This window comes from Poecile atricapillus, chromosome 1, assembly GCF_030490865.1.
Source record: "Poecile atricapillus isolate bPoeAtr1 chromosome 1, bPoeAtr1.hap1, whole genome shotgun sequence".
Lineage (NCBI taxonomy): Eukaryota > Metazoa > Chordata > Aves > Passeriformes > Paridae > Poecile > Poecile atricapillus.
In genome coordinates this window covers 86,937,409-86,960,155 of record NC_081249.1, presented here as the reverse complement: position 1 = coordinate 86,960,155, position 22,747 = coordinate 86,937,409, and the positions used below count along the sequence as shown (strand labels likewise).

Below are 22,747 nucleotides of genomic sequence, written 5' to 3'. Positions count from 1 at the left end.
TTTGGGTGAAGGCTTACGCTCATCCTTGTTGTCCTCTGGATAACCTTACAGGTTGCATGTGTGTATTAAGCATTGTGTTATGCAACTAAGCATTATATTCCACTAATTAGTCTTACATTTTATAATTTCAGGCCCTATGCTTGAATTCGTTCCAGCTTTGTCCATTTCAAGGTCGATTTTCTCTTGAGACATTACTTATCTTAAAACTGCATCCTGTATCCTATTTTTAACATGTAACATCTGTAAAGGGGTTCATCTGCCTTATAACACTAATTCCCTCTCCTGCTTTATAATACTAACTTTCCAAACAGTTACAATTTAGTTAGCACGAATCATTCCCATTTATCATAACCCCCCTCAGATGCTGGGCACCCTGTGTTCAGGCAGCATTGTTCAAGACCAGAGGGGAAATCCTGCTGGGTTTGGTAGGGAAGGTGATGAAGCTTTGCTGACGCTTTGTGAGTGAAGTCTCTCACGTTGTGTTTTGTGTCTGTGAGCACTTCATCTTTGACAAAGTCGTGACAAGCGTGGAAAGACGCGGCGACACACAAGGCAGAGCCACCACGCTTTGCACCGAGCTGAGCTTCAGGTGCTTCAGGGAAGGTCTGTACACCACAGAGAACAGCTGCGACCCTGCGAAGAATCATCACGTTTTTCTGCTAAGGGAGCATTATCATCCCTTTGAAACTTAGCAGCTTCGGAGAGATGGTTCAATTAATAAGCTTTTTAACTGGAAACGTGTGTCAGCCCCCGGCAGCTCAGATAAGGCGAGAGGAAAGAGGAGAGAGCCCAGCTGGGGGCAGGCATGTTTGGACACGTCATTAAGAGGCACCGACTGTGGTCAGGCCAAGTTTTCCTGTTCCGTCTTTCATCGCCCTGTGCCAGCGGAGCCTGGGGGTGTGCTGCCGTCTGGGCGAGCGTGGAGCCCCGGCTGCAGGGACAGGGAGCAGGACAGCACCAGGAGCGTCCACCGGGAAAGGAGAAGTCATGCCCAGGAGAGGTTTTAGAGGGTAAAAAAAAAAAGCACCCCAGCTTCAGCTCTGTGTTGTTGCTGCTGCTCCAACGCCAGGGCATCCCTCGCTTTGCAGCCCCGGGGGTGGTGGGGGGGCTCTCTGTGGGTGCAGGGTCTCGGCCTTGCTCGGGGAAGGGCGATGCTGGTGGGAGCCCGAGTGGGACCTTTGTCCCCAGTGTCACTGCACTGCAGCCTGAGCCTCTTGGGGAAGTTCCCACTGGTTTAGAAGCTCTCCCGGGAGCCAAAAACCATCGAGGGACATGGTAAAAGCACAGGAAAGATGGTGGGTGTTGGGAAGGGCTGAGGCGGGAACTGGCTGGCAAGAGGAGCTGAAAATGCCTCTTCCTTGCTCGGCAGTTTCGAGGTCTTGAGACAGCTGTTATCACCCAAAATAAAGTGTCTCAGACCATAGTTCTCATCAGTGGAGAATAAAGTGTCTCAGACCATAGTTCTCTTCAGTGGAGAATAAAGTGTCTCAGACCATTGTTCCTTTCAGTGGGCTGGGGAGGGAGGAGGAAGTTTTAAAGCAAAGTTCAGTAAAGAAGTGCCTTGGTTGTGTGAAGCATTAGCAAGGGACAAAAAATGCGGATTGAAGAAGTTTTGACAAATCTACGCTCACGTATTTTTAGACATTATCATTATTACTATTATTATCTTGCAATGAGAAGAGTTTTAAATAGTTTCTAATAAAAAGTGTTAGAGGAAGGTAAATTATTAAATGCCTGTGATGATGCAGTTTATTACACAGTTTTAGTGAGAGATTTTCGTATTAGGAGGTGTTCTTGTAAAATTGGTACATTTTAAAATCATCTCATTGCATTCCTGTTCAGGTTGTGGATGATGGGACCATACAGTAGGAAATACATAAATAACACATTTTAAAATGTATTTTGTAATCAGTCAATACATCTTCAAGGTTTAATGCAGGTTTACGTAGCAGCTGCATATTAATAAAAAATAAAATAAAGCCTAGGAGACAGGCTTGGTTACGTTGGCTGTCATCCCTCTGCCTTTTCTGCCCAAATACCTCTAAACATTTTGGGGTACAATCCACCTTTCAAATTATTTGTCACACTTTACAAAATTTCTCTGCAGCTCTCAGATTCTGAAAGGATTACAAGTATGAGATTGATGAACCAAATTTGGATAGAAAAATAATATTTTTTTTTCATTATATCTTTAATTATTTGCTAACTATGAATATTTGTATAAACAGCTGTTATGTGATTAATTTTTTTTTTTTATTAGGCTCTGTGTGCATACATGTACCATGCCTAACAATGCTGAACAGGAAGGATGGTGATAACTATAAAAATTTTAAAAAATAGTTGAGTTGATTGCATGGATTTGGGTAATGTGTCTGTAAACTCACAATTTACTTGAAGTATTGTCTTACCTGACTTGGGGAGAAAAATGAACACTGCCTTTCTGTATATATTCTATAGTGTGTGAATGTTTTATCAGTTTTAAAATTTCTCATTTGTCCTTCTAGTAGTGTTTAAATTTTCATTAATTTACTATTTAAAAATAGCAAGTTACAGCTGTAGCAAATATTAATAAGAATACAGAATTTTGGTCATATTGCATTAAGTTGATTACACTGTAAATTTCACTCGGCTTAGCACATCCCTAAGGTGTCTATATCTTGAAGATCAGTGTATTTCAAGATTGTTCTAAAGAAATAGATTTATGTCCCTGAAAATATGCACAGGACACCCATTGCAATGGCTTGTCCAGAGTGCAATATTTTATGGTTAAAACACAGGCAAGAGGGTGCTTAAAACCTGTTCAAGCAGGACTTTGAAGTTTTAACTTGTGTGTTATGATCAGATGGGAATATCTACAGATACCTTTGAACCAATCATATCTCTGTAATCTGTTGTGACATTGCTTTCCAAAACCTTAAAGGTGCCTTCTGTAAAAATTAGGTGAACTGACTTGGCTTGAATATTGGGAGTTTAATGAATTTTCTTTGGTGAACTTCAACCAGTCACATATTTTATATATTTATTTTATATATTTATTTATAGGTGTATATATATATATGTATTTTGTATATTTATTGTGAACATATTATTTTAATGTATTATTATATATATGTTCCCTAAAAATTGAGTTTTACAGAAATTTAAGCTAATAGACAACTTCCAAATAGCTTAGTATAAATAGAAAATGTGCACCTCTTTTAACACCTCAAATGAGAAAGCATAAAAATTGATTCTGTGCTTCAATTTTGTCTCTCTTAGTGTTTTTTTTTTTACAACCTACTAAAAGAATTATGTATAATAGTTATTCCTGTACCAGAATTAAACTAGAATTAAATTAGGTGACATTAACATTTGTTATTACAGTTACATAAATTTAATAGAAGGTCTGATAAATCTGCATGGTTTATATAAGTGGAGTTTATACGGGGAAGATAAAGAGAGACACACTCTGTGGTTTATAAACTGGTTTGTGTGCGTATGTATTTTAGTATGTAGGAGGCTGGGATGAGGAAGGAGACAGGGTAAGAAGACAAAGCCTTCTGACTGACTCAGATAAATCAGATGCTTTTTTACATAGGTGATAAGTCCTGCACATAGAGAATATGTTACTTTTTCTGCGAGATTTCATTTGCCCCTGATCGAGAGTGGGGGGGTTTTGTGACTTTTTTTTTTGGTTTATTTGTGGTTTTTGTTGTGCTTTTTGTTTGTTGGTTTGGTTTGGGGTTTTGTTTGTTGGTTTGTTTTTTATTACTAATGAGTACTAATCTATAAAACAATTCAGAGGCTTATTGCTTCTCTCTTCAGAATCTGATCAGTTGTCTACTAGATTTACTCTGAATTATTCTAATGGGGAAAAACATATATCTGAAGTGCATTCTCATATAAATCACTATATAAGGCAATTGTACTAAGGCCACAAAGTGCCTCTGGAGACTTCATTATTTATGCATTATGGATAATTACTGAGTATAAAAGATATATTCAAGACTACCAGCAGTCTTTGTGTAGATCCTTAACTGACAATATTTAGAGGTCCTTTCTGAAGTCAGAAAATATCCATCCTGGGAGTTGCATCTTTTTCTATAGAGCTCCTCTTTCTCCTACTCTCATGTAGGATGGTGCTGACTGTGCTAATCCTTACGAAAGTACAAACAGCAAGAGAATCCAATAAGGAAATTACTCAGCTTCATTGTGTGTCAGTGCATTTATTTTCATTCTTTTTTTTTTTTTTGTATTAGTTTTTACAAAATTTACAGCAGCTCTCCCTACATTAAAAAAAGGGCTACATAGGAAAACTACGTTGTAAAAATGTCTGACACATGAAAAAATATAGAGAGCTTTTAGAAATACTCCCACTGATGGGGAAGAGAACAAGCATAGGGAGGGGGGAGGCAGTGAAAGTTCTACATGCAGCTGTAGATAAGGGGAGGATTAGCAGTTCAGGTTTGGTTCCTTTAGTTGCTTTATCCTGCCTGGTGCCTGCCTCTCCGTTTTCCTTGTGCTGCTGTCTCGTGCTTTGCCCTTCTCAGTTCTCCTCTGATTTCCTCCGCCCTCCCCCTTTTTAATGTGCTGGAGTACTAGAGAAAACAAAGTTGGAACCAGTGATTCCTTGAAGTTTTTCTTTTGTTTCAGCATGTATATATCTAGGTGGGCATTAAGAGAACACTTTGATCCCCGCATTTATTCACGGGAGACGTACCTACTATGTGAGCTGGAGTGGGGTAGGAGCAGCAACTTTTGGCAGCATTGGGTCAGAAATGACAACGATAACGATTGCCATGCAGAAGAGTACTTCCTGGAGAAAATCTTCGAGCCAAGAAACAACAATTTTTGTAACATCACCTGGTACCTGTCCTGGAGCCCCTGCCCAGAGTGCTGCCAGGTAATACAGGATTTCCTGGAGATGCATCGCAATGTGAACATAGACATCCGAGTAGCACGGCTCTACTACTCAGACACTGCAAGGAACCGCCAAGGCCTGAGGGAACTTCACAGCTCGCAGGGAGTAACCATTGATGTCATGAAAGAAGAAGGCAAGGTTTCTCATGCTTTGTGGGACTGGGGAGGGGTGAGCTGGTGAACTTTGTGCCTGGGTGAATTGGGCATAGGCTTGCCTCTGTGGTGCCCTGTGTCCCACTCAGCTTCTTTGGGGGCACAGCCGACACCATGCAGTGAATGCGAGTCACATCCAGAAAAACGATGTTTATATAGCACAGGAGAAGAGCGGCAGGACCCTTAGCAACCAGATTTGTATGAAAGTTCTCCCTTGTTTAGATATACCATCCTTATGGCACTCCTGAGGGAATGGAAGATATTGTCCTTCTCCCTTGTCCTAAGGGAATAAATGCAGTTGCTGGGATAAGGCTGGCTGAAGAGCTCCTCTGCAGTTGAGGGAGGGAAAAAAATTGCTCAGAGTGGATGGCATTGGTTGCAAATATGGAGCAGACAGCATCCATCAGCTGATCTGTCCATGGCCAAGATATCTCTGTGATATGGACACAAGGAAGAGCTTAAAAAGTCTTGTTCCTTGAGCTTCTTTGGTATCTGAATAAACTCAGGTTAATTATCTTCTGTTTGTCCAGACTATGAATACTGCTGGGAGACCTTTATAGCAGGCGATGTCAGTTATGATTTCACACCCGTGGACTACCAACTGGAGATCTGGAGGAATCGTTTAAGGCTCAGAACTATCCTTACGGTCAGTGCAGTCTGAGAGACAGAGGGAATCACATTGAAGTATTTGCAGTCTAGGGCAACTGAGCCGTAAAGAGTGGGAAAGAAGCCCTTGTTCACATGTAGCTCTAGTTGGACTTTAAAGAGTACTGCAGCAGGCTTTTGGAAAAAATAATGTGCTAAAATCACGGGAACTATCCTGTCCCACTGGAAGAGAAGAACTGTGGGTATTTTTCTATCACATTGATGCTGTTTTGGTTTTTGCCTTTTCTTCTTCTATATGTTCTCTGTATTCTTCGCACATATATTTGGGGCTCTGTAGCCTATTATTATATTCTAGATATTTTTCTCAGTACTTTTCTGTGCCCTTTCCCTGGGCAGGAAGACAAAACAAATTCCAGAGCTCCAAGCCCCAGGTTACAAGGCCCCTATCCTATCTTGGTTCTTCCTGGGAACCACGGTTGAGAACAAGGTCTTTGAGACACATTTTCATAAAGAAATACAAATACAGCTAATACCAAGGGGGGGCTCCAGAGGAGCTTGACTTTGGGGGGGGGGGGTTGCATTACCACTTGTCGTCCTAATTGGTGCTTTTTATCAATTATGCTAATTTCCTAAATCAAATCAAAACTATATTCACCCCGTGTGGGGGGGCTTTTGTGAACATTCTCCATAACTGCCCCTGGAGGCCTCCAAATAAAAATCCATTTTTATATTACCTCCTATACTAAAATAATCTCAGTTTTCATTTCTAGGTTGAAAAAGGTGACAATATTATGAAGGAAAAGCTATGAGTGCAGTTTTTCTCCTTTGGGTTCCAGGGTGGGAAATTCCTTGATTTTTACCTTGAACTCCAGTCTCATCTCTGGTGGAAACCGTCCACCAGATTCCTTTTTAACCTGGATTTGAGCATGAGTTTCAGTTTGCCAAATGATGCTACTCAGCCCCTTTCTCTCAACATCTGCAGTGGTCTTAGACCCCCCAGTCACTGTGCCCCTGCATATATCACTAAAGTCTCTTCTAGATTCCATTCAGTAACTTCTGTGACTGGTTGGGAGGGTGCAGTTTTTGTGAGATGAGAAAAGCTGTTCGAAACAGAATGTCTGTACCCTGGGAAAATTCAGCCTTTGCTTTTGTTTTTGTTTTGTGCCAGACCTCCTGAAAGGCAGGAGATAGAAGAGTGTGTTTAACAACAGTGCTGAAAGCTTTTGTCCCTAGAACCAAGAGACTTTGCTTGGATGAATAGGTCCACGTCCTTGGCTGGGAAGGATTGTATTAAAAAAAAATATCTATCAAAACTAATATAAGTGCTTCAGCATTTGATTTCAATGTATTAGAATTTTCTGACAAATGGTATTTCTAGTAAATGAGAGTGTGAAAGAAATCTATGGCTGTGTGGGTTATTGGTAATTTGGGAAATCCATTTTATATGGCATATGTGGAAAAGTAACATCTTGGGCTACTACAACTAATAGACTGCTTCTGCCATGTCTGTTTCAAATCACAGCAGGATCAAAGTGCAATTGGAGGATCTAAATGTCATACTTCTATTTCCATTTCAGGATCTTCATTACTAGAACCAAAGAATCACAGAATATCTCAAGTTGAAAGACATCCAAAATGATCATCAAGTCTAACTCCCTTCTACTCACTCTACCTAAAACTGAGCAACATGGCTAAAAGCATCATCCATGTTATAAACAGTTGTAGTAGTTGGCTTTTGCTATAATTTGTTTGTTTTAATTGTAAAATTGTAACTGTTTGTAGATAGAGTAAGTCTTATATTGCTTTTAAGTATGGTAAATTTTTAAATTACTTTTAGACAACGTAAAAAGGGGAATAAAGGCTTTCACAAGGTGTGTTTCACAAGGCTTGCAAAAGGTGTGTTTTAAGATATGCTTGCTATTACAAAATGTATATCCAAGGTAGCATAAGTGAAGAGCAGAAGACCATAAAGGAAGAAACCAAGCTTAAAATGGCATCAGAAGACCATCAGAAGACCACCCTAGACTGCTGACATCTCCAGCTATTGAATTGTGCAAACGCTGCAAAAATCTGAAGCAAGATTGTAGTCAACAAGCCCAAAATTTTTCTAATGTCCAAGCTGAACATCCACAAATGCAGTTTCATTCCATTTACACTAGTCCTATCACTGGTCAGCGGTTCCAGGACTACATAAATTTCAGGATTGCCCAAATTTCAGGATTACCCGGTCCCAACTGGAGAATCCAGCACTTGCTCTTGTAATATTTCATGCAGTTGGTGGCTGCTCAGCTCTTCAGTGTCCATATCTCTCTGCTGGGCCTCTATACCCTCAAGGGAATCCACACATCCTCCTAGTTTAGTCTTGTTGGGGAAGATGAAACAGGGAAACCTTATGAATATGATTGCTTAGCAAAATATTCTGAAAATATGAAACCTAGAATTGAAATAGAAATTAAAACTGGCTTTGAGCTATAGGATACTGACTGTTAATTACTATATAACCAAAGAACAATAGCCTAGCCAGCTGAAGGAGAATCCCTGTTGATTGAACAATACCCTAATTAGTGAATCCAAAGGTCAAAGTAGCAAGAGAAGAATTTGAAGACTAGCTTTTAAAATGTAACACTATGGTAATGTAGTAGTTCTTATAGGCTGTATGTAAATTCTATAGAACGTGTGCCATGTACTGGTTGGTTACTGTGAATTAGAATATTCACTATAGAAAAATATATAATGCATTGTAATAAGAACTTCACTCTCTTAAGTACTTTTACTTCTTACTCTCTTACTTTCTTCTCTTTACCTCCTTAACCTCTTACTCTCTTAAGCTCCCTCTTAACCTCTCTTAACTTATGAGTTTTTTACCTCTTAGGCTCTTACCCTCTTACGTTCTCTTGCCCCTCTCTCTCTACCCCCTTAATTACTTTCTGCCCTCATGCTCTCAGCCTCCTCTTTCCTCTCTCTTTCTCCCTCTTTGAGCATGTTTATGCTGTGGCTGGCAGCATAAAAGGATCTCTTCCACCCTCTACCTAAATAATAAACTGCTTATCCCAAGAGCAGCCTGGCTTAGAGAAGTCTCCCACTGCAAGCCTGTTTTACTCCTACAAGTCTCATTGGCAAGATTCCTTAATTTTGGTTCCTACATCTGATTCCTCCATACAGATGATTTATAAGAAGGTTGAAGATCGCTGGCTGTAAAAATGAGCCCCAAGGAACCCCAGTGGTGACTGGTCACCAGCCTGATGTAAACCCATTGACTGTAACTTCTTGAGCCATCAGACAACTGCTCACCCAGAGCCCTATGGATTTCTCTAGCTGTGTGCTGGACATTTTATCCTGAAGGTGAAGTACAGAGGCGTGAACAACAGGCCCTGACTGAGGCCATGAGCCAAAGTTGACCTCTAGATGAACCTTCCAACCAAAGTTTGTATTTCCATCTGCTCATAACAAAGTGTTATTAGCAAATGATACATGCATCTTTTCCTTGGCAAGAGATGTATTTACCTTTCTGTATTTAGAAACTGGACAAGACCAAGTCTTTTTTGCTCTACCTCCATTTTTCTCTTTCTTTCTTCCTTTCTCCCTCTTCTTAAAAGTTTAACTTACTGCTCTAGCAGGCTGCTCAAAGATCACTGTTGCCACATGTTGTTCAGAAAGGTTTAATCTGGAATCTGTTCAGAAATGTATCAACTGTTGCTGCTACAGGCTGCTGAATCTATCATATGGCGTAAATTGCTGTGGCCTATATAAATAAAACTTTCTAATTGATCGCTTGGTGTTGTTTTGCCTTAATTTAGCCCGAGGTTATCCCAGATGTTGGCTTCCTCAGAGAAGGTGGTCCAGGATATCCCTCTCAGGACCTGATAATTGTCTCTGAGAATAACCTTCTCCATAACTTTACCAGGCACTGAAGAGAGACCGGCAGGCCTGTAATTACCAGGGTTTTCCTTCTTACCATTTTTGAAACATTGGAACAACATTGTCACCTTCCACTTGACCTGAAACCTTTCAAGACTCCCAAGACCATTGAAAAATAATGCCAGGTCCTGTGATGATACTGGTCAGCTCTTTCAGTACCTTGGGATGAATCCCATCAGGCCCCATAGATTTGTGTGCATCCACCTGGAGCAGCCTGGGGTTGTCTCTGGATTTATCATCCTCTCAGTTTTGGTCTTCCAGCACAGGGCTCCTGGGGTCCCAGGGCCCATCATCTGGAGAGAGATGGTCAGGATGCCAAAAGGAACATCTCTGGAGACTTGCTGTCCTCTCAGATAGTCTTGTTTCCTACCTCATGATTCAAGAGGAACAGAAGTGAACTTAAAACCACAGAAAATGCTCCCTCAGGGCAGAAAGCATAGTCCAGACACTGTATCTAGCAGTGACAGAGGGGTTGTTTTTTACAGAGAGCAGACAATCCTGGCCACTAGTTTTGGTTTGTCATGATCCTGTCCTACTACCTCAATACTGTTATAAATGCAAAGGCAATTTTGGTATAAAATCAAAGAGAAATTTATTAATAAACAACATAGAAAAAAAAACAGAGAGAAAAAACCACAATAAAAATGATCAGCGCAGCGCTGGGTGGACAGGACCTACACCCGAGGTGTAGGTTTCCCAAGTCCACGTTTGAGCGCTCTCAGGCCTGGGGTTTTATAGGATTTTTAAGTCCTCAGGCTAAAATTCCGAGCAGGCTCCATTCACCGAGTATTCGTGATTGTTCGGTGAATAGATTTCCTGGCTTGGAAGAATAGACCTGACTTGAGTCCGGGCAGAGTCTCCTCATATGCAAAGAGACTCTGTATGTATTTTAATTCTGAGTTATCAATGTGATCCAGGGTTGGTGCTGATGGAAATCTCGACGGAGCCTTCCCCTTTGTGTTCCAATGATTGCTTTTCAACACTGGTCTGACAGGTGGGCGATTCAGGACTAGCAGTGGATACTTTTCTGGGGCTTGTCTTTGTCGACTTTGTTTCACAACTGAGGTCTGCAGAGACGTTGGTCAGGTCCGGAGTTGGGTTCCTCCTCCGAGCTAGTCCTTTTGTTATTCTTGATGGCTCCCATCCTGTCTATTTTCCGAGTTAATGTTTCTTATCTGGGTGTTGGCTACAATCCTTTTTCTTTCGGAGAAGAGCTCCCAGCCAGGTTTGGGAGGAAGGTTTCTTTCTTTTTACATACACATCTTTGGTTTTTATTATTTTAACATATACATCTTATTTATATATCTTTACGAATTTTTATTTACACATAATTTATTACAATACCTACAATGACTTCATTTGGGAGCCCTGCATCTCCCTTCTACTGTCTGTTGTCTTGGTTTGAAAAGACAGTTGTCTGCTACAGAAGGCAGAAAACTCCCTTGAAATGGAAAAATGTAAACCACCCCCTCCCCCCAAATTATTATAATCTTGAAATCAAGGGGCTCTCAGGCAAAGATACGGGAATATACAGTTCTTTACTAGGAAAATGAAAATAAAAATAAAAATGCAGTAGTACCAAAGAAACAAAAAAAACCACCCACAGCCCAGTGACATAATCAGAATATAATCTGACACCCTGTTCCTGTTGGTCAGAGTGTTGGCAACAGTCCAATTAAATGGTGGCTGCACTCCTCCTGGACTGACAGATGTGGTTCTGTTGAAGTAATGATCCCATAGAAGGGTGTAGGTTTCCTCTGAAGATCTGGTGGTGTAGATGGGTCTGGTCTCTCTCCTCTGGGAATTCAGTGGAGCAAGGTTGCTGTGGTGTTCCAAGCTGCTAAAGATATACAGGTTTAGATGCTTGGCTCCTCCCCCTGGATGGAGCATCTCACAATGGGATGATGTAATTTTATCAGCCATGCAGTGGCACTCAATGGCCCATTAACAGAAGATATCCTCCAGTTATGAGGGATGGGTCATGAAAGAGATAAAGAAAACTGCCCCACCTGGTTTCAACAGATAGAATATGTACTTTTAGTTTCATCTTCCCTTGCAACCCAAGACGTCTGTATATGGACCTCGTTTCACCTTGTCCTGCTATCTGTGTCCACGGTTTACTGGAGCAGAAAATTCCAGAAGCTTATAGTTAGTCATGTAAATAAGCACTTGTCTCTGTTTCAAACTGATCAATTAATCACAGTAAATGTCAGTTCTTGCTATAATCATGTCTCATCATTAATCACTGAAACACTAGTATGCATTAGAAAGACTGTGCTAACCTAGAGGATTTTCCACTGTTTCCGTGGGAGCTCTAACATGTAACTGACAGCAGCACTCAATTTTAAAACGCAGCTTCAAAAACCCATGCATGCTCCGTTCAACAGAAGCAAATCATCTATCAGGAGGTGTGATTGTGGAATGATAATTACAGTACCCATGGTATTGTATTTCAGCACCTCCACTCAGATAAAAGAAATAAGTAATTATTTTCATTTGCAAGTCCATCCTGGAACTTCCATGCATCCGCTGGTGTCAGACCAACCTGGTTATGTGGTCCCCTTCATATTTAAAGCTCTGCTGGTTGTGTGATGACTGACTCAGGCTCTCCAGCAGAGCATGGACACTAATGCCCACAGGGTTTGGGGTACTTACTTTTCTGCTTTGTGCTTTGACAAAACCTGTGCATTGAAACAAAGACATAGAAATGAAGCCAAATCAGAAAGATAAATATATAGAACTTCTGTGACTCAAAGTAGAGTGAGAATAACGTAGACGGACTGCTTAGAGTAGAAAAACATGTTCCAAAATACAGATATGTTCACTTGAAGCTTTTTCTTTTCACACTCACGAAGTATTATTAGTGAGCTGGGAAATTCTTTGATTTCTACAACCTCACCAGTTAATGTGAAAGAATTATATTACAAGGATATCAGGATGTTTTGTTACCAAAGTAAGTACACAGATAAGTTCTTCCCACTAGCCAATTATTTTTCACTTTGTGGATCAGAGCTCTGCCTGCATGTCCTTGTGGCTGGCTGCCATTCCACTTCACTGTTCAGAGTCAGCCCCATAAAGCTCACCCAGCAGTGGCAGGGTGCCACCAGTTATCTTAGTCTCTTATGCTTCGGTTTCCACATATGGAGGCTGAATAAGAGTCTCGGTAAAGTATGGTACCGCTGTGCAGCCTGCAGAGAAAATAAAAGTAAAGGTACTGGGAGAGATAAAAGAGACACGGGTCGGTGTGCTTAGCAGAGTTGCAAAGTAATATGCTGCCAAGGAGATGTATTTGTGTATCTACAAGCTTGGTTTTGTATGTATTATTGCATTCTTGTGCATACACATATATGTATCCGTAAATATCTTCGTGAGTGTGAATTCATACATAGAGGTTCATACATAAGCATGTTTTAGCCTTTTTTAAATGTGGAGGTCACAGAATAAATCTCAGAAGGCTCTGTGTGCTTTTTTTTTCCATACAAATATAGATACCTACTGAGAAAACTCCATTAAATCTAAGTACACATTCAGTGGATTTTCCATTTACTGTCAAATGTGTCAGCAGCAGAACACTTGAACTAACACCGGATTTACCATTTCAAATTAAGTCCAGGAGGCAGCCTGTAAGTGGAGGTTGAGACTTAAGCATCTGTGGCATAAGCCCCAGGCTTTTGTCACATTTAAATTTAACCTTTCTCTTTGCTTCCAGACTTCCACTTGGTGATTCTCACCTCTTTGCAATAGATCATTCAGCCAGAGAATAAAAAGTTCAGTATCTGTAAAATCCTCAGAGATTTGTAAATTGGGATCTTATCTGATTCAAACCTTGTCCCTTTTTGTCTTCTTTGATGTCTGATTTAACTTTCCTTCTGTGCTTCTCTTTCTTCTCTAACCTGTCCATCTTTCCTAATTTCTTCCATATATTTCTAGGACTCTGTCTCCGTCCAGATTTGTTACTAGATGCACATCTTGTGTTTCGAGTGTCAGATAAACTAAAAGATGCTCGAGAAAAGGGAGTGGTACCTCAGCAGACAACACTTCTCTAATAGTGATGCTGCAGACCTGTTTTGCTGCAACCTCTTTCCTGGGAGGCTCTGAAGGGACCTAGCTCCCTGATGCTCTGTCCACCTCTCTATCACTTAGTGTGCATCCTGGAGGCCCTTTGTAAAATGATCTGAAGAAACTGTGGAGCTTCTAGATTATTTTTCCTGGTGAACCTGGTCGTATGTATACAGCATGGCTCTACTACCACCACAGGGAATATTCTCATGAAGGTCTAAGGAGCCATAAGTAAGTGTCTGTCCACCATTCTATGTACTCTTTGCTGTGTATGTTTCTCCAAAACACATGCAGGTTCATGAGGGAATGCATGTGAGGGTGGTGGTTATTAAATTTTTTTTTTGTTGGAGTGGCTGAGATATATTCAGATGTTACCAATAGCTCTGCATCATGAAGCACCTCCACATTTATCTCTTACATTACCTTAAGCAGTTTCTGTAAGGGGACATAACTGACTGCATGAGAAGTGGAATAAAAATTTTTGCCACAGTTGTTTGAATAATACAAGACTCCACCTATATAGATAATCCTTGCTACAGACACATAGCAATTTAAAGGGATACTGGATTACTGCTGGTTGCTCATAAAAACCAAGGAACAGGTTTCCCACCCAGCTGTGTGATCCTTATGGAGGTCCTCCTCCTGACTGAAGAACATGGTTCCCACAAACAGAATGTGCAAATTCTTCTAGAAGTATGAAAATTCACTTGTGTGGCAACCTTGTCTTCCTGATTAGGGTTAAAGCAACTACCGAATTTGGAAGGGATTAGTCTTTTCACATTAGGTTAACAGAGCAATAGTTCTAATTTTTTTTTTTATTTTATTTTTAAAATTTTTTTTATTTTGGCTTTCCAGCACCTCATACAGCACATTTAGCTTCCTGAAGACACTTGAAAAGGTTGCATTGCTGATTCCTTGCTTGGACATTTTTCTTTCTCCGCTTTCTGTGGCACATTGCTGGTTTTCTGTCAGGAACTACTGCTGCTAATCAAGCCATTCCTTGCAGATCAGGCTAATCATCTCTAAGCCTAATTCACACCTGCTTATTTGCAAATATATACTGTAAGGACAGGGCAGTGAAAGGAGTACTGCAGCACCAAAGCATTCCTGGTCTCACCGAGAATCACGCCCAGGAACTCAAAACCACCTTAGTCAATCACGTTTTTCTTTCAACAACCTCTGAGTGTCTGAGTTGCTCTCTTTCACCCTTCTGTGGCAGGAAACAATGCAACCACGAGGGAACCATTCTGCGCTGAGAAGTGGGGAGTGACCTTGCAGCAGAGGAGGCCCCGAGGGCAGACTCTGTGTTGGCACTGCCTGATGACCTGCCACAAGCAGTCTTATCCTTGGCAGAGCCCTGCCTGAATCCCTACTCCCTCTGCACTCCACCATTCATGTACACTTCTAGGGTTTTTTCTGCCCTGGCAGGAAAGTGAATACTTTTTGACAATAGAATACTGAGAGCTTGCTGCAGAGAATACAAATAAATCACTCCCTTAGCTTTAAAATCCCACATCCGGCTTGGCACCAAGGAAGGCAATCTCTACATCGTGCATGAGGCAAAAAATAATTGTGTCACAAAACCAGAAAAAACTGTGAGTGATAGAGACTGATTTTACCTAAGCCATGTGAAGAATTCTTTTGTAACCCCTATTCCCTGAGAGCCAGTTTAGGGTGTGTCAGTCAGAGGAGAGCTTCTCACTAGAAACTGGCATTGTTTCAGTAATTTTTCAGGTTAAATGGGAAATATTCTTTTGCTGCATCTCACTTGTGAGAGTGACAGAGCTGATCACAATAAGGTGATGCCAAATCCATAATGCTGAGCAGATTTATCAGGGCACTGGAAAATGTCTATTTACGTCAGTGAACTGACACCATGACCAATAGCTTCTGCAGATACTCGGCAGGTGGCTCAGGTCTTGCTCTCAGAGTGTCCACATGAGTACAGAGCTCTTCTCAGCTGTGGTATTTCAAAAATACCTGGATGCTCCCTCACAACAAGGTGTCCACTGCCAAAGCTCTCCTGGATGCTGGGAAGCTTACTTAGAGTTAGTCTGAGAGCAGCTGCCCAGTCACTGACCACAGCTCAGTGCTCACACACATGGAGTGTCTTCCTTGATTATGTGAGGACTCAGGCTCAAGGGAGTGTGAGTTGTCCTTGGAACGCCACAGAAGTCCATGAAGGGAAATGGCAGGAACCACCACCACCTGCTGGAGTTCCACAGACTCACAGGTTTTGCATGTAGTATCTTCTGTTTCCCTCTTTCCATTGGGCACTGTTCAACTTCCTTGTGGCATGTGGGCGTCACAAAAGTGACATGCTATGCCACAGCTATGTGGCTTGATGCCATTTTTGTAGATGATTTTCCCTCTTGTTGCATTCGGGTGACTAGAGAAGATTTGCTTTTCTGTTCTGAAGACAGAGTTTAAAAAGAAATGTAATTTTTGTCTGCACTGCAAAAAGTGGCTCACCTGTTAAGTCCAGCCTCTGGAAGGCAACCTTGTACTCTATTTCTGTGTGGGATCACCCCCATCTGCAGTTCTTTGCTGCCAGGGTCTTGCTTTCAGTTTCAGCCAGTTGGATAGTGCAAGTAAGCGTGAAGAAAGCATAAGGAAATGCTGAGCAACATGAATAAGTCCGGAAGATCTGATAGTATTCTGATTCAGGAATAGAAACTGAAACTAATATAAGATTTATAAAGGCACACTCATCTCCCAGGAAGCAACACACAAATCCAGAAATACCCATGGCTGCTGGCAGACGTAAGTACATTTATGTGAAAGGCAGGCCTATTTCTCCATATTCAAGTATAGATATTTACTGTAATTGTATCTAAAGGACTGGAGTGTAGACACAAATGTGTTTTGCTGGCAAGTGGATGCACAGGTGGCAGACGTGGGTATGTGTGTTATGTCTTTGAATACATCACCGTATCTTGAGTCTTAGGTCCAGCTTCAAAATATTAATATAATTATGTTAACCTTGGTATGGCAGGAAGAATTCAAAATCCAAAAGAACTTCTACTGTGAAAAGAGATCTCAAAGGCATTTAAGAATGGAGCAATTTAGTCAGCTTATTCATCTATTTTATTTTCATTGTGGAATACAACTAGAATATTCTTCTTAAAGAATCAGGGTAATAAGGCTGTGCAAAGAGTTGATCATGTCTCTGTTGATGCAGAAAACTATTTTCTTCCTGTTAAAATGTAATTTTACTCTGTATAATTAATAATTTCTCATCTTCAAGAGATAAGCTGCAATAAAATACCTTTAGTATCTTAATTCTAAGTAAATTTTAAAAGAAATCTTTATGATGTATAATACGTAAAAACTAAAAATAAAATTAATTATTTTTTTTATATACACTTAAAATTTTAAAAAATTAAATTGATTATTTTTTGAAGTAAAATGACGGTTCCTAGATCCTTAAATTTTCTGTTGGTGGATTTTTACAAAATAAATAAGTAACCTTGATCAGCTGCAATTGTTTTTCTCTAGACCCTCAGCTGGGAAGGGTTTAGAGACATGAATAAGTCACGGGGTCAAAGTTGCTTGCCACTGTGGAAGATAAATTATGTATAATCAGGCAGGTCTGCATTGCCACCCTGTTTGTATTTGTTGCCCTCTTTTCTGTACTGGTATTTTTTTCCTTGGCACTGATTTTTTTTTTAGGTTTTTTAGAAAGTTACAGATGGGAAGTCACTTGTGGAAATGTTTTTGTCTAGATTATGAGTACCAATGAGAAAATGGCTCAAGCTTTGCCTGTCTTGTAGAAGTGGCTTGGAAGTTTTAAAGGCATAAGCCATTTGATTCTGCTCTTTGATTAGTCAGAGAAAGACAGATGCAGTACTGCTGAAATCAGGGAATTTAAACTTGAGTGTTTACACAATCAATCATAATGTGCTAAACTGAGCAAGGGTTCATGTGCAACATAGTTTAAATAACCATCAAGTTCAACTTCCAGGTAGGAGTCCACACCTCCTGCATCCCAGAGAGCCTATCCTGCTGTGCAGTAATTACTTCTTGAGTCATTTCAGAGAAAAGAGATTTGGCAGGGGGTGTATAGACTGAAAGGGGTCTGGACAGAAAGTATACAAGAAATTTTGTTTTCTGACCTGCTATCCTCAGTGACTCACAAATCTTTGTCTACACAGGTCCCTTATCCAGAGGAAACAACCAAGGGTAAGAGATGTAGCTCTGTTGCTCACTGCTGTCTGAGCTACGTGGCAATTTCCAGAGACAGCCTTGTGCCTTGTTTTATTCTTACTATCCCTTTCCTCAATCTTCCTTTCCAGTTGCCTTACTGCTTTGACAGCTGCTGATCTCTGAGTGGTAATGGGGTTGCTTACCCACCCAACAGTTCTCAAGGAGGTGCTGGGGGTGTTCTGAAGTTTTCATCAAATTCCAGATTTAGATTGCTAAATTGCAACATTCTTCAAGCTGCTCGTTTCTGATGGGCAAATCTGGGAGTGGGAGTCCTGCCTGATGTTGAGAGTAGGCACAATGGGACCAAACATCATTGAAATGCTGGGATCACAGTGCTGCTGGTACTCTTCTGCAGGTGGATGATTCAGCCAAGAGACTTCCAAACAAATTATTCGCCTACCCGAAATGGAGGGGCGGTGTACCTGCTGTATGAAATCAGGTGGAGAAATGGTTCCATCTGGAGGAACTGGTGCTCGAACAATCGTGAACGACACGCTGAAGTCAACTTCTTGGAAAATCCTTTCAATGACAGGCCACAAGCTCCTTGCTCCATCACCTGGTTCCTTTCAACTAGTCCCTGTGGAAACTGCTCCGAAAGGATTCTGGAGTTCCTGAGGTCACACCCTAAGGTGACCTTGGAAATACATGCCGCCAAGCTGTTCAGGCACCTCGATGTCCGGAACCGCCAAGGTCTCCGCAACCTGATGATGAATGGAGTTTCTATACGTATCATGGATCTTGGAGGTAACCCAGCTACTCTTTGTCTTAGTGTGGATTGAAAGTTCTGGGATTATGTGCACTCTTAGTGTGTAACATAGGTGATGACAGGCTTTGGGGAGGACTAATGAGTGCAAAAATGTCACTCTCTTCTGCCTTATTTCTCCCCCAGCAGCAAGACCAGCATGGTCATTTCCTCTTGCCAAATCCAAACATGGAGGGTTGGAGGTTTCTCTAGATATCCACACCTTGTTTATATGCATTGTAAAATCCTGGGCAAGACAGAACCTGTCCCTCCTAGAATACACAGGTCAGCTTGCCAGCTGCATCAAGTAATTGGTTTCCCTTGGTAGCTGCAACAGAGAAGGAAAGAAGGAGACTTTCAGATGATTTATCACAGAAGACGTGTCTTGCATGTGTGCCTTTTTGTGTGTGTATCTTGCTTCCCTGGTAATGTTTGGCTGTAAAAGCAGTCCAGATAAGCAGCTCACAAAAAGGAATGTATATTTGAAGAGACAAACCTCACACAGCTGTGTCGATGCTTACCACTGGAGTGTGGAGCTACAAAACCCACCAGGTCAAATGTAATCTTAAAGGACATGGCTTATATTGGGGGTACTGTCTCTGGGGTTATAGCACCAGAGCATTGACAGAAGCTCTGGCCATCCTGTCAACACTCAGATCAATATGAAACTGCTAAATGTTAGAGTGTTCACTCCATGTTTTCCCTGATCATTGGGATAGGTCAGACAGATTCGTGATTGAAGTAACTTGTCATACCAAACTGTGCTCTCAAGCACAAGGCTGCCAAAAGGAGAGCCTGACCAGCTCTGACTGCATGTCCCACTTCCCTTTTCACTCCTGCCACTTGCTGATTCCGTCTCTCTTGGCTTTATGCCACAGTGTGCCGTTTGTGATAAGGGCTGCCCAAGCCACCAGAATGATCAATTTCTCTCTCTGGCAATTCATTTTTAGACATATTGCTACTCTGTAGAGTTTTGGTTCCCCTTTCCACTAACTTATTTGTTTAGTTATTTGTGTACCCCTTGTATGAATATCTTTGTCCTTTATTGTATTCTTACTGAGAAACAAATGACTCACTGACATGTTAATGAAGAACTGGGCATCATTTCATCAAGGGTGACTGGGTATCTCTCTTCTTAGATTACAGTTACTGCTGGAGAAATTTTGTTGCATACCTACCTGGAGAAGAATATTATGAGCCCCAGAACATCACTGAACATCACATCTACTTCTTTCTGAGTAACATAGAGCTCTTTCATATCTTTTTGGTTAGTAGACACCTGAAGAAAACACCAAGACTGAAAATAAATGCAAAAAATCCAAGGAAAAGGAGGTTTGGATGATCCCAGCAATGGTGTTAGCAGAAATGATTGTAGGAAAAATAAGCATGGGTTCAAAGCTGCATAAGCAGAGAGCCAAGCAGGCAAGAGATTGCCAAGGACCATGCTGCTACATTGTGCCTTTGTGGCCAGGGGCAGAGAAGAGAAGAGATTCAGCATACTCTCAGATTTTAAGTAAGGAAAGGGAACATTATTTTCACCCTTTGCATGAATCAGCTACCAGTTCATTAGCTTGCAGCTTACCAGAGCTGTTTGACCCCAAAATCTCCTTCAGCTCTGTAATCATGATTTTGTAATCATGAAAAATCATGTAATCATGAAAAAATATTTTTTTGCCTCTCAGGACAGGGCCATGGATTTTAGTTAAGTGTCTTAAGTGAGCAAATTCAAAAGTCCAGATGGGTGGATTTACCTTCAGGATCAGATTTTACAGATAAGAGTATCAATATATGATAATATAAGATAAAATAAGAAAGCAGACAAAGATGTGCTTTCCCTTTTTCCTGCAATCCATACAACTGTAGAAGTTATTTGTACTGATATCCTAATCAGAAAGAGGAAGTGGTCTACTAAACAGGAGAGAAGACTAAAACTGGAGTTAACTGCAGGGCTCAGCCACCCTTTGTGGGGCAAGCCAGTTCTTGCTTAAGCAGTCCTTCTGTGCAGAATGGATGGCAGGAGGTGGAGGAAGGGATGCACAAAACTGCTGGCAGGAACTCTTTTTGAGTCACAGACACGAAACTAATGTCTTTGTAGGATACTATGAATACCTTGTTTTATTTCTGGCTGAGGAAAGGGTACACATTACACTTAATTTCAGTTCCATCCACCCCTAACCTTACATAGGACTTTCAGTACCTCAAGACCTGACCTTTCCATTTCTTGTCTGAGTAAAATATTCAGGTGACAGGATACACAGTCAGTAGCAATATCCAGTCAATCAGCTGATCTAACAAGGTACTTTATGCACTGTAATGGTTTAGGAGACATCTTCCCCTTGGCTTTCAGCCTTTCTGAGTCTCCTAATGCTTGAGATGATTAAATAATTTAGCAGCTTGCACACAATCAAGTGCAGGGTGCGATGCCTGCCGGGAGCTGAGCAGAGCTGTCTGCTGAATGCCTGTGAGTGCTGACAGACTGCTGCTGACTCAGCACGGCTCCCTGTACAGCAGTACAAGGGGAATCTGCCCTTCAGGTCTTGGTTTTAAAGAGCCAGCTAACAAATTGCCTGTCCCAACCAGGGATTGATGATTTCTGCAGGGTCGTGCTGGCTGGAAAGCCTGCTAGAAGTCAGGCACTTGCTCAACTGCTCTGCTGTCTCAGCTAAACACAAGACACCCCTCAAATGAAGGTGAATAGGGCCCATCATCAATAGTTCTAACTAACTACCAGCCCCAAGGAATGGGAATGTCTTTGTGCTCAACCTGTTTGAACATCCTACCCTGTTTTACTAATTACGCGGAGGTGTAATGAGGTGAGTAGGTTGCAGGCAAGTGCTCCAGAGAAATACACACTGTTGCATCAAGCCCTGGCCTCTCTGGCAGAAGAAAGACACAGCAGAACCAGAGGGGATTTGCTGGATTACCACTGCAAAGGGCTGGGGCACTTGCCCTACGAGGAGAGGCTGAGCAAACAGGCTTTCCTAGACCTATAGAGAAGGTGGCAAAGTGGGGTCCAGCTGCAGTTTTCCACTACATAAAGGGCAAATGCAGTTTTCCACTACATACTGAGCCAAACTCTCCTTAATGATGCACAGAGAGAAAACAAGGTAATACACACAAGCTGCAATGAGGGAAATTCCAACAGGATAGAAGGAAAAAGTCCCTCCTGGCAATGGTGCTGTACTGGAGCCCAGAGAGGCTGTCACCTCCATCCCTGAAGACACTGAGAACTTTCCTCTGAGCTGCCAGATCCAGCCTTGGAGTTAGCCATGCTGCAAACATGGTGTGGTACTAGAAACCTCTGTGGGGGCCTTTCTAACCCCTCCAGAAATCTGCCTTTCCACAGGATCCAACTCCACTTCCCCTGCATCCAGCTATGCAAGTTGCCACCTTTTAAATGCTTCTCTTTCTAAATGGTCTATATTTCTAGGAATGGCATACATGGCATAGTAAATTATGAGGTGCTACCCTGTTGTCTGGAAAAAATGTATGCTGAGGGAGATTATCTAGCATGATGAAGGAGGATCAGAGTAATCTCCTAGAGCAGATGCTTTATTTTCAAATTATCATGCTGAAGAAACAGCTTAAGCTTTTGGTATCTAATTTTTAACATTTTTTGGTTTTTTTTCTTCCTCGTAGGGGCTTCCTCCACTTCTGTCAAACTGAGTGCTAATGAGCATCACCACCATGCTTTCAAGCTCAGTTTGTGCATCAATATAAGACCAGAAAAGCCAGTCCCTGGCTGTCTTTTCTTCTGCAGCCTTGATAAGTTTCTTGCTGCCACCAGAGAAGACTCTGATCACTGGCTGGGCATTGCTAACAGAACAGAGGATTGAACAGAACAGAAGGAGCGCATGAGAAGCCATCAGGAAGTTTGGATGATGCAGCCAGGCATCCAGGACACTCTGGTCTTTAGAGAGCTTCCTGAGAGTCCAGTGGGGATGGAGACCATGCCCCATAATCAGGCCTTCCACATCTGCAGATTCTGCAGTCAGATTCTGCAAGTGCCCTCTTGAGAGGCCAGCACGTAACATTTTTCATGCTCTGATCTGTTCCAGAGAACTAACCAGCCATGCATTCTTGCTTTCAGAATTTCTTATGAGGATATACATGTATATGTTTCAGAAAATATTTCATGCTATTACAGAATTTATGCAATACTGT

At 41.5% G+C, this 22,747-nt stretch overlaps 2 protein-coding genes across 2 annotated transcripts; both read left to right on the top strand.

Annotated features, from left to right (window-relative positions):
- Window positions 1–778: 778 nt before the first annotated feature.
- LOC131574598 (DNA dC->dU-editing enzyme APOBEC-3F-like) lies at window positions 779–9,413 on the top strand. The gene is made up of 4 exons (XM_058829153.1): window positions 779–1,010; window positions 4,633–5,033; window positions 5,583–5,698; window positions 7,236–9,413. The coding sequence occupies exons 1-4, from the start codon at window positions 988–990 to the stop codon at window positions 7,248–7,250; spliced, it is 555 nt and encodes a 184-aa protein (XP_058685136.1). The 5' UTR covers window positions 779–987; the 3' UTR covers window positions 7,251–9,413.
- A 6,972-nt stretch (window positions 9,414–16,385) lies between these two features.
- LOC131574056 (C->U-editing enzyme APOBEC-1-like) lies at window positions 16,386–22,747 on the top strand. Its single transcript, XM_058828436.1, has 5 exons — window positions 16,386–16,398; window positions 17,790–17,817; window positions 18,197–18,585; window positions 19,723–19,850; window positions 22,223–22,747. The coding sequence occupies exons 3-5, from the start codon at window positions 18,201–18,203 to the stop codon at window positions 22,247–22,249; spliced, it is 540 nt and encodes a 179-aa protein (XP_058684419.1). The 5' UTR covers window positions 16,386–16,398; window positions 17,790–17,817; window positions 18,197–18,200; the 3' UTR covers window positions 22,250–22,747.